The sequence below is a fragment of the Phalaenopsis equestris genome, unplaced genomic scaffold, assembly GCF_001263595.1.
Source record: "Phalaenopsis equestris unplaced genomic scaffold, ASM126359v1 Scaffold234285, whole genome shotgun sequence".
Lineage (NCBI taxonomy): Eukaryota > Viridiplantae > Streptophyta > Magnoliopsida > Asparagales > Orchidaceae > Phalaenopsis > Phalaenopsis equestris.
The window spans coordinates 107,708-120,084 of NW_018252205.1; the positions used below are offsets into that span (position 1 = coordinate 107,708).

A 12,377-nucleotide genomic window follows, 5' to 3' on the forward strand; every position below is an offset into this window, starting at 1 on the left:
TTGCAATGTATGTAATTACATGCTTAGTTTCCTTAATAATGATATCTATTTTGCAAGAAAGCCAAAAGCTTGATCCCAAGAAAAATCTAGGTAAATTTTCCACTATGAAGCAAAGAAGAATACAATTATAATATTTAAATATGGGATAATACGAAAGTATACGTATCATTATAAAGTAATATAAGAATTTTTTATTAAGCTTCAAATATTGAACCCACAAAGAAAACTGGCAATATGCACTTTAAAAAGTAGATAGTTTAGATGACAAAAATCTACTTAGCAAAATATTCTTACTTAAACGTAAAATGCGATAATACGAATGAAAATTTGATTCTTTTTGTAATTTTTTTATTTATGAAAATAAAGTAGGCTACTAATTAACTTAACTAAATATTTGTAATATGAAGGTAATATAAGTAAAATATTTTTTTCCTTATCATAAATCAGTAATAAGTATAAAATTTTTATTGTGGAACTATGCTAAACATGTTGTGCCAAAGAGGAACAATAATATTCTTTACCCCTACTAGAGATGCTATAAAGAATATTGATTAATCTATAGTTTGAATAGTCTTGAAGGCTGGTTAGGTTGGGAAGATACTAGCTCTCACTCTAGAGCTCTCTCTTCTCCCTGCCCTTGGGGGCTATTATCTAGTATCAAAACTTAAAACAATAAATCAAATTGGGGGCTTTAGTCTGTCACTCTAAATTCCACTAATTCTACACCCTTGAAAAGTTTATTGTCATATTTATTTGTACTTAACCCCATGAACTACATTCTCATCCATTAAATCAATATGTGATTCTAACCATTTGTTGACTGAGACAATACCATTTTAGATCTTACATGTTCTCACAACAGGTATTAACATTTTAATTGGCCAAATCAAGAATTAAATGAAGTGCAAGGTTTCAAATCATCAAAAATTATTCCAACATTGATGTCTAGTACTTCACACAACTTCCTTTAAATACTTAATTACTTATCATATTAAGGAAAAAGATAAAGAAATCTACTCAGAATCTATGGAGAAAACCCAACTACACATGAGTTTAAAAGTTAAAATCATGCTCACAAACAAGAAACCTAAATTAAAACCAAGTGTAGTCACAAAGATAAACACATCTCAATTCCTCTCCACAAAATGTCTTGAAGTTCTGTTGAATTCTCTTCCTTCACTCACAATACAAAACTAACACTCAAAATAAAAAGAAAGTGGTCGGCAATGGGCGGCAATGGACAGCGGCGGCGATAGCGACTTAGATGAATGATAGCTCTAATGACTGATCGATGGTCTCTTCTCTTGATGATCAAAGTATTCTTTAATAAAAATAAAAAATGTGCCTTAGTGTCTCTACAAAATGTGTCTTCATTCAATGAATTTTCTAGAAGTTCCTCCTTTCAAAAGCCAATTGAATGAATTTTTTTTTCTATGGGCTATTTCTCACACTTTTACCAAGGGTTGCTTCAAAAACCTCTTAAAAAATTCATCTAATTTCAATGAATCATTAAATAACTACTTCTGGAACTTAAGCGCAGGGTACCTGGCTTTTGGCGCTTAAACGTCAGTTTTGGGCCCAGTTTAATTTTGCACTTTCATCATTTTTGCTCCAAATTTGACCCTTTTTCACTCTTTTTAACATTTTTCATCCATTTGATTGTATCTGAAAGAAAAATAAATAAATACCTTTCATTAAAGCACAATATCTCAAAAATAGGCATTAAAATGTGTATAAAATACTATATATTTTAGGTGTATCAAAATCCCAAAAACTTAAAATGTTACTTGTCCTCAAGTGACCCTTCAATCTTTAAAAACTAAATAAGTAGATGATGTATATGAGTTTCTATAGGAGTTACTAAAATTTTTTATGTTGAAATATACTAGCACAATTTAGAAAAATATTAGTAAATGAGACCAACTTAGAGTGTAGAAATTTTTAATATTAAGAAATAAGAAATTATGAGTTTCTATCTAATTCAGAAATATTGTAGATTCTCAAAATATAGAGTTTAGGTTTTTTTATCTTCTCCACTTAAAATTTTTTATTAAGCATAATCTTACTTACCATGTTATATCCTTAAGCTTAAGAGTTTCTCAAGTCTTATACTTTAAAAAGATCTGATGTGGAACAAACTTTTGATTAGGCGCTAATCCTCAAGCTTCTCCTCCCTTTTTCAATTCTTCTTTTCTTTTTCTTTTTCTTTTTCTTTTCTCTTTTTTTTTTCTCTTTTTTTCTTTCTTTTTAATTTTTTTTTCTTTTCTTTTTCTAAGACAAGGATTACTATATCTGGATAGGTCTTTAATGACTTTGAATCCCACTCTTCCTTTCCTAAAGCAAAAAGTTGATATTTTTCTTTCACTTAAAAACATAATAATAGTTTTTGAAAATTACTTTCAATAAAAGAAATTTAAGTTTTGAAAATAAAAATCTAAATCTTCTAAATTTTTCAGAAAATACAATTTTTCCTACTAAAAATAGGTACACTATATTTAGCGTTTTCCACACCAAAACTTTTTAACTTTAAGTTTATCTTTATTACTATAAATTTTAACTAAATTATCTTAGTCATTTCTATATTCAAAATTTTACTTCCCTAATATAACATCATATAAATTCCATGAGACCAAAGTATTCCCTATTTTAGACCCTTCATGTTTTGGTCCTAGTCATCCTAGCTAAAGGCTAAGTGTTTGGGCAACCTTCACATGTGTTTCCAAAGAAGTAGGGAATCAGGCTAGGCATGTTTGGTTTAGGGTTTTATGTTGTGAGTGAAAGTGAGAGCTTCAAGTGTGTATGTGTAGGACTGACTAAGACCACACCACCCAGAGTTAACCTTAAGGTCAGACAATCCTATGGGGACTTTTCATGAGCTCACCCATGTTGGCTTCATCTTACTAAGTGCTAGAGGCTAGTACCAAAATTGTGTAACTCCAAGAAAAATAAAGAAGAGTTTATAATTTCTAATGGGTAAGGCTCCACTACTAGTCCTCTAGGATAGTCAACAGAAAAGTCCTATGGCTAGATCCTAAGCTTCTAAGGAAGAAAGACTAGACCTTAAAAAAAGTGAGGTCAACAAGGCCTAGGTACGCATTTAAATTTTATGCATCACAATTTTACTTATTTACTTTACATCAATTTACTTACAACATTTTCCTTTAATGCCTTTTTACTTTTTTTTTTATAATAGCAAAACCTTTAGGATAGAGAATTGTAGTCGGTTTACCTAGGGTGGATCACTATAAAACCTAAACACATACCATATAATTAATTGGATTTAAAATGATTGAAAGAAAAACATAAAACTATAAGTTCTTATCTATAGATGTCACTTCGATAAGAAGATTGGAGCTAATTATGTAGGTAGCATGATGAGGATGTATAGAAGAACAAATTCAAGGAAGCAAACGAATCTACAACAACAAATCCTTCCTTAGAATTAAATAACAAGCCATAGGACTTCAAGGTAGCTTGTCTAGAAAGGCATAAATTCTCAAATTATCTTTAGGCCTATGAACAATCATTTTGTGCAATTTGAGCCCTAACCTGCTTTAGGCTTCGAGGTAGTCGTTCATTACTACATAAACTCTCTCATTTTCCAAGATATTTGTATGACTTTGTTATGAAAGTGTAAGCCCTAAATAATAATAGTTTATAGGATGAAACAAATAATAATATCTTCTCAAAGTTGAAGCCAAACCATAGGATATCTTAAGAAGTCACCGAGGTTCTCCTCAGAATCCATGGCATCCCCTAGTTCTCTCCCTTTGGATTCTACAAATAACTATTCTCATTTGATCTTTCCCATTTCATACTCCTTTGTCTGACCTTGAAAGCCATAAAATTTAATGTTCTTGAAGACAATATTTTTGGATCTAAATAAAGAGTTTTCTTAATTGACCGCGATCTTTTAAGATGTAATTTGTTGTAGGGGTTGCTCTTATAAAAAATTTTTGAACCCAATTTAATATAAACCCTGCTTAATCATTTATATTATATAAGGGAATTTGACTGTCAACATATGTTTTCACAGACTAAAACAAATGTCATAAATTCTTTAATTATTTCATCGAGTCTTACTATCAAGTAATGTGTCTATTCCTCGGGATAGGTAGGTCACTTGCAGTGTTGCTCTCATTTATATAAACTATTGCATGTTTGAGATCAGTTTGGTCTCTTATTTTCAAAAATTAACATACTACTTTCCTTCTGCCACACATATTTCTAAGCTACACTTTGATAAGAGTAGACCAGATAAAATCATTTGGTAGGCTTATACTAATCAATGTCTTACTAAGGTCATCTACTCCAAAATCATCAGTTGGGAACAGGTGTCTTGGGGGAAAGTTATCTGGAATAAATTCTTTTACCCCTCAATGTCATTTTTCTACTGGAGAAAACTTCACAAGTTACTATCGACTAATTATATTCTCAAGCAAAAAGGACTGAGGGGCCCCTCTAGATGTTAGTTGTGCTTGGAGGAGGCAGAAACCATTCCTCACCTCTTCTTTGAGTGCAAATTTTCTCAAGCTATTTGGAATGCATTCCTTAAATATCTGACACTGGTGGAACCCAATTTTCACTGGGTACATTTCCATTCTTTTTGGAATAGCTGGAAAACTAAAAAATATTACTCTATCCTCTTCTTTTTTGCACGGTTCTTATGGATGTCCAGCAATCAAGCCAAATTTGATGGTAAATCTTCCTCTGTTTCCCAAGTGGTGAGAAACTGTGTTTCATTCCTCCATAAACTGATCCAATACAAGAAGTTGCCCAAAACTTTTACATCCCACTCCCCTGTGAGAGTTACATTTCCTTTGATCTGTAAAGTGTTTTAGAGACCTCCTGAGCCTTTCACAATTAAAGTTAACACTGATGGAAGTTTCTCAGATCTTCGTTCTGGTTTGGGAGGGGTCTATAACAACCATTCAAGGCACCGTCTCTTATTCTTTTGTGCCCTAATAACTACTACTGATGCACTTAAGGTTGAACTTATAACTATATATTGGGCTGTGAAACTTGTTGTTAGGGCCCTTTGGTCACATATGTTGGTTGAGGTATATTCCACTGTGCTGATTCATCTTTTGGAACATGAGGAGCAATCCCCATGGCATCATACACACTTGATTAAGAAAATTAGATTTCTTAGCTCCCAACTCAATGTTCACTTCACCTTCAACTATAGGGAAGGAAACAAACCTGTAAATTGGCTTGCTAGATTTGGATTATGCTCCAATTTAATTTTTGTATCTTCCTCACCCCCCCACTCCTCTCTTTTATTTCTACATTTTGGGGACCTTCTTGATGCTCCTCATTTCAAAATTGTAAGTTGATCTATTTTAATAGTAGGCCATTTTCCAATATATATATATATATATATATATATAGCAAAAGATCACCTAGAAAGGCTTAGCCTTCCAAGGTGATGAAAATGCTTTCAAAACAAAACAAGATAACAGGGATTACAAAAGTCTGCAGAAGGACAGACCAAAAAGGTCTCCCTTAAGAAGAAATAAGAGAGGAGGAGAAACATTTTTAGTAATGAGTGGACTATCAGCCCCTAGACCAGCTTGTGCAAGCCAATTTGCAGGTCGATTTCCTTCTCTATGGACAAAGTGGAACTTTAGATTGATGTTAGAGGAAATGAGGTGGATCTTATTTTTCCTCTTGAGAATTTATTAAGGAAAATAATGCTGATTCAAGAGAATGTTGATCAGGATCTTGGAGTCAGATTCAACAAATAAATTCTGTATTTTGGCTCTAAAAGCAATGTGGATAGCCCAATAAACAGCAATAGATTCAGCCTCCAAAGCATCTACTACAAAAGTTGGAGAAAGGAAATTAAGAAGACAAGAGCCCTGTGAGTTTCTAAAAAGTTCCTCAATACCAACATTAGATTGGTAGAAGCTGCCATCAGTATTAACTTTTAGCCACCCAGCTTCTAGTTTGAGCCAATATACTAAGTGGTGATTAGAGATAGGCTGACTGGAAATGTTTTCAAACAAAAGAAGGTCAGGAAAAGCCTTCCATAGAGAGAGTTCTTTCAAAAAAGCAAAGCAGTTTGATGCCACTTTTGTAGGAAGTTTTTGTTGATCTTCAAACTTAGCCTTGTTCCTAGCCCTTCAAATGAACCATGCCACAACACAAGGTATGGTTATAAGTTTCAACTGATGCCAGTCTTGCCAGCAAATGTGAAACAACTGCCAAGTAAGAGTAATAGTTTGCACTTTCAAATGGTTAAGCATTGCTGACCACACTTGCTGAACAAAGTTACATTGGAAAAAAAAGTGAGCAGTAGTTTCCTCTTGCATTTTGCATATGACACAGGACACAGTAGGATGGGCCTCTCAACCCTTTCATCTTCAAAATGTCATCAATGGGGAGAAGCTTGTAAAAGAGTCTCCAACAGAAGAAGGATATAGAAGGAGAAATTAAATTTCCCCATTGTGGTTTTCCTCATGGGGTCTTCAATCCATGGGACATAAGAGAGTAGATGTAAGCAGTAATGGATTGAGATGTGCCTTTTTAGTGATGAGTTTATCTTTCCTGGTATTATCCTGGGGTATGCTAGTAATCCTATGAATGGTGGAGGTATCTAGAATGTTCTGAAGGGAAAGGAGATTCCAATGTCCCTCATTCCAGTAGTCTGGCACCTTAGTATTGTGGTTAAGGGGGTTGCATGTACACCAACTAGCTTGTCATCTCCCATCCAGTTATCTATCTAGAAAGTAATGTTCCCCTTCCCTAATTCAAAAATGAAATGTACTTCAGTAGTTTCCTTTATCTTAAGCGTTTGAGACTAGATTTTGGAATCACCCAGCTTAGGCGTGGCAAGAGAGGGATGGCAATCTCTGCAATACTTGCCTTTCAGGAAAATTGCCCATATGGACTCCTGAGACCTGAAGTGTATCCAAAGCTTGCAAAAATTGATATGTTGCAGATGTTTAAAGCTTCTAAAACCAATCCCTCCATTATCAATAGGTTTGCAGAGAGTATTCAAATTGGTCAAGTGCATTTGGTTTCTTTGACCTAACCAAAGAAATCTGTTGAATGTTCCTCAAGCAGCAGTTGTGTGCTCTTTTTCATAGTGGCCATCTGCAGGATGTAGGAAGGGAAAGCAGAAAGTACATGTTTTAAGAGTGTAATTCTTCCTCCATTAGAGAGAAAGGAGTTTGTCTAGCTGAGAAGCTTAGTTTGGATCTTGGTAACCACTTTATCAAATTGAATTTGTCTGATCCTACCTTTCAGCAAATGAACCCCCAAATATTTTAGAGGGGAGCTGGAAGATTTGAAACCAGTGAAGTCTGAAAGCCACCATTTGAATGATTTTTTTATCCCTTTGCTGAAAATAATGCTGCACTTCTGCTTGTTCAAAAGAAGCACAGAACATACAAGAAATTCATTAAGACATTTTTGGATTTGTCTAGCAGCAGGTTTAGTGGCTTTAGAGAAGAGTATAGCATCATCTGCATAAGGTAAGTGGTTGATGGCAATATTGGATCTTTGCTTGAACTGATTATGTGGAGATGAATTTGAGAATTGGTTACGCATTAAAGAAAGGTAGTCAAAAACCAAAATAAAAATGGTTGGGTAGAGGGGCTCACCATGCTTGATTGCTCTAGTTTCTTTGAAGTAGCCATTCGAAGTCCCATTAATAAGAAAAGAGTTAGCATTGTTATTTAGCCATATCATGATTAGTTTAATGAAATCTAGAGAGAAACCTCTTGCTTGAAGAACCTCCTCAATAAAATCCCAATGGATTGTGTCATAATTTTTGCTTATGTCCAGTTTATATATCAAATTACCCCCCTGCAACTTCTATCCAGGCCTTGGTAGAGTTCCTGTGCTAATAGGACATTATAAACAATACTTCTTCCTTTAATAAAAGTAGTTTGGTTCATGCTGATTATTTTGTGTAGATGAGGTTGGATTCTAGCAACAATCACTTTGCTAATAATCATAGTAACCACATTGGTGAGACTAATAGGCCTAAACAACTCCCATCTCTTGCAATTTATCTCCTTTGGGATGAGGGTAATGGTGGAGGATATGAAGTACTTTGGAGGGTCAAGACCCTTGAAAAAGGCTTGCATAGCTTCAATCACCTCCATCTTAATTATATTCCAAGCATTTTGATAGAATTCAGGCCAGTAACCTTATTGTAGTCAATAGAGTCTAAAGCAGATTTGATTTCCTCTTCATAAGGGATATGTGATTGTTGAAGGCTGGAAGTGAACATTCTGCAATGATCAAAGAGGCTTACCTATACAACTTCTCTAGTCACAATGGACTGAGTAAATAGATTTTGGTAGTACTACACTACACTGACAGAGATATCACTTGCAGTATTGAGCCAGACTCCATGAGAATCTTTGATCTTATGTATTTCATTACATATCCTTCTGTAATTAATGATGGCATGGTAGTATTTTGAATTTAAGTCCCCTACACAGAAGTGTGTTTGTGCAACTTTTTGATGAAGGAGTTGCTTCTGTAGGTGGATAACATTGAGTAGGTTTTCATTTGCAGTGAAAAGATTAGCTTGTAAAGAGGGGTTTTCAGCCAGCTAGGCCTCCAAATTTTCAACAAGTGCCTCAGCTTCCTCAACCTTAGTGTGCAAATTTCCAAAGACTTACAAGTTCCTAGCTCTGAGATTAGCAGCTAGTCTCTTTTGTAGAACCCATAATTTCACCCATGGGTTGTCATGATGATAAGTGGTCCAAATAGAAAGCACCTATTTTAGAAAATCATGATGTGAGGACCAGACATTAAGATATCTGAAAGTGGCATTAGTGAGTGTGGAGGAGCTTTGAATTATGATAAGAAGGGGTCTATGGTCAGACCCAGTCATAGGCAGATGAGTAATTGAAGTATGCAGGAAATCATTTAGCCAAACTTCATTAACTAAGGCCCTGCCTATCCTTTCTCTGATATTACCCCTTCTCCATGTAAATTTTGGGCCTGAGAAGGCCAAATCATATAATCTAGTGAGCTGCATATTATCATTGAAGAAATTCATTTTATTGATTTCAGGAGGTCTACCACCTGCCTTTTCACAAGGAGAAGCCACATAGTTAAAATCCCCACAGACCAGCCACTTAGAAGAAATTGATTGGCTAAGCACAAAAAGCTGCTTCCATAATTCTTTACTGCCATCAGAATTACTAATGGAATAAATAAAAGTAGCTTGAGAAGAATAACCAGCCAAATTAAGGGAGATATGAAGAAACTGAGGGTGACCATGTAGGATTTGCGAAGTGACTTCCTTTCTATAAAGAAGCCAAATCTTGTTATTGCAATTTGGAGAAAACTGGAATCCAGGGAACTTCTTGATGATTATAGGTTGATGTTTAGAAACCCTAGGTTCAAGTAAGGCAATACACCAAAACTTGTGCATCCTATTTAAGTGGAGTAACCTGCTAAGGGACCTAGGATGTGCTAATCCCCTAACATTCCAATAAAAGAGATTAATCATAAAATTTTTTCCCCTCCTTTTAGTTCTAGGAAGAGAATCCAAGCTCTTGTTCATAGAGTCCCCAGCTACTGATACCCCACTTTTCAGCTCCTACAGACCTTTCTTCTTTTTTCTTGACTGATGTAACTGCCATTCTTCTTCCAGATCTAAATTCATCTGTTGAACCAGGTTGTCTTCAAACTCAGTTGTATATGTATGAGCTAAAGCAGGAGGGTCAGTACAGACTTTAGCTGAAGAAGCTAACAGCTTAGCCTTTATTGACAGGGACCTCCACATCAAAAGAAAAGATAGGGATAGTAGGTTCAGCAATGGGTGGAGGATGGATTAAAGGTTCCAAAAAAAGGAGAAAGTTCAGGTGCTGATTGAGCTAAGGATGGGGAATCAAAGACAACAATGTGTAAAGGATCAATCATAGTGGCGGGTACAATAAAAACCTGATCTAAATCAGAAGTTCCTTCAACAGGAACTTCCACAGTATGTGTGAGTTTAATGATAGAAGTGTTAGCAGGTGTTTGGAGTTATGTAGGTGAAGGGGGGTCAACTCCCATAGTAGGTTCAACAGTCTTGTGAGGGGTGTCAGGTTCCAAAGGTAGATTAACATTCAGATTGGGAGAGCTGAAAAAAGATCCTGATGAAGGTTTCTTTTTCTTAGGGTGCATGAAGCATCCACTATCAGTGTGTCCAAACATTTTGAAGTTATGACAGTAATATGGTCTTTGTTCCATCACAATTTTTTGTAAATAGCCATTATTAGCAATTCCAAGCCAGATTTCATCCACCTTAGGTTGAGCGATATCCCTTTCAACTAAGATTTTTGCCACAGAGGCCTAGAGAGATTAAAATTAGGAGCATCCAACTTCATAGGTCTTCCAAGGGTTGTGCCAATGGTGAATAAAACTTGGTGATTGAAAAAATGTAACTTCAGCCCAGGGAGTTTGAACAAAATGGGAACAATAGGAGGCTTTTTGATGGATCAAAGTCAGTAGTCCATTATAATAATTTCATGGAAATGCCATTTAAAAAGAGAAATTGTTTAGCAAAAAGCCTTGCATAATCTTCTTCTTTGGCCAAATGAATCATAATATGTCTGCCATCCATCAACCCCACCTTCCAAGTACCAACTAATTTCAATTCATCAAAGTATTTCATGTTATCATCCATTTTAGGGTGGCTGAACTGAAACCTGCCAACAGGGTGAATTTTTTAGCATTGGCTAGGGACATAATATTACTATCAGAGAAGAAGGAAGCAACCTTTCCCCCTTTTTTTCCCAAAGGTTTCACAAAAGGTCAATCTACCTTGCCAATAGTAGCATCATGATAAGATTGAGGGAAGACAAGATTTTCAAAATTTTGCAACGTCTCAAAACATTTTCCCACAACATAAAAAAAGATGGCTTTTGCCCATTGTATATTAGTTTCTAAGAAAATGGGGTTAAGAGCAGCCATTAGTAGCAAAATAGAGCACACACAGAAACCAAACTGAGAACAAATAGAGTTCCCAACAATGGAACAGTAACCCAGAAATTTGAAAAAGGATTAGCCGGGAAAGTGGAGAAACCTTCAAACGAAGATCTAACCACACCCACCAATCTAAAGAACTACAAAGAGTAGAAGGAAAGTAGGAAGAGAAGATAACCAGCCAGCTTGAGCAAGGAGGATGTCACCATTAGAGCAGAAACCCTAGCAGAGAAGGAACCAGCCACCACCAAGAATTCTTTTCCTTATATATATATATATATATATATATTATAAAGGAGCTGGGACAGCTCCAAATTTCATTAAAGAAAGAACTACAAAGCTTCAAAAAACCATGGGGATCCTAGACAAAAGGGGATCCCACACACAGACCAACTAGCTAAAAGAAGTTCTTAAAAAAGGGAGAGACAAACTATCTCCTATCAAAAGAAACTCTAGATCTTGACACACCCTATTAGTGGGAAGAGCTTTTTTAGAATGCAACCCAACTCTTACCAACAAAATTGTTGGTCGATTCGCTTCCCTGGGAATGTGGGAAAATCTAATACTAAACCCCATACCCATATTGTGGATAGCAGTAGACTAATAAACCAGGTTCCAAGGACTGCTCAAGAGTCTATTGAGAATATTGATAAGGATAAGAGAATCAGATTCAAGCCAAAGATTCCTTATACCCAACTTCCTTGCAAGGGATATGGCCCAGAAAATGTCCTGTGCTTCTGCTTCCAAGGGGTCCTCATCCATAACTGGAGAATGGAAGAACAAAAGGCATGCTCCATAGCTATCTCTGAAAATTCCCCCCATACCAGCATGAGAGGCAAGGTAACTACCATTAGTATTAACTTTCACCCACTCCAAATGTGGAGGCTGCCAACAAACCAAAGAAAACTTAGGAAACTTAGGAGCACACAAAGCAGGATAAGTCAGAATATCAGGGAACTTCCTGTACTTTGACAGTTTCTGGATATTGATAAGGCAGTTGTGAGCAATCCCATTCACCTCAGGCTTAGCCTCCTCAAATTTGATACTATTTCTGGCCATCCACACAAACCAATAAAAAATACAAGGCAACACAAAGACATGGTAATCCAGCCAATCCCTCCAACACTGGAAAAAAGTCTTCTAAGACAGCTGTAAGGTAGATATCATTATCTTGCTCAAAATGCTCCTCTAAACTTGTTGAACCACCACACATTTAAAAAACACATGATGCAAGGACTCCTCATCTTGCTTGTATAGAACACACCAAAAAGGTCCCCTTAATCCTTTCAATTTAAGGATGTCATCTAGGGGCAACAGCTTATGGAACAACCTTCAACAGAAAAAGTACATAGAGGGGGAGAGAAGGTTACACCAAATCTTTGATCCCCAACAGACATCCTGCTATGGAAAGCAATGCTGCATGAAAGATGAAGTCACAT

At 35.7% G+C, this 12,377-nt stretch overlaps 1 protein-coding gene across 1 annotated transcript; it reads right to left on the minus strand.

The window, feature by feature from the left end:
• Positions 1-11,538: 11,538 nt before the first annotated feature.
• LOC110038913 lies at positions 11,539-11,997 on the minus strand. Its single transcript, XM_020743838.1, has one exon. The coding sequence runs from the start codon at positions 11,995-11,997 to the stop codon at positions 11,539-11,541; it is 459 nt and encodes a 152-aa protein (XP_020599497.1).
• Between the last annotated feature and the right edge of the window lie 380 nt (positions 11,998-12,377).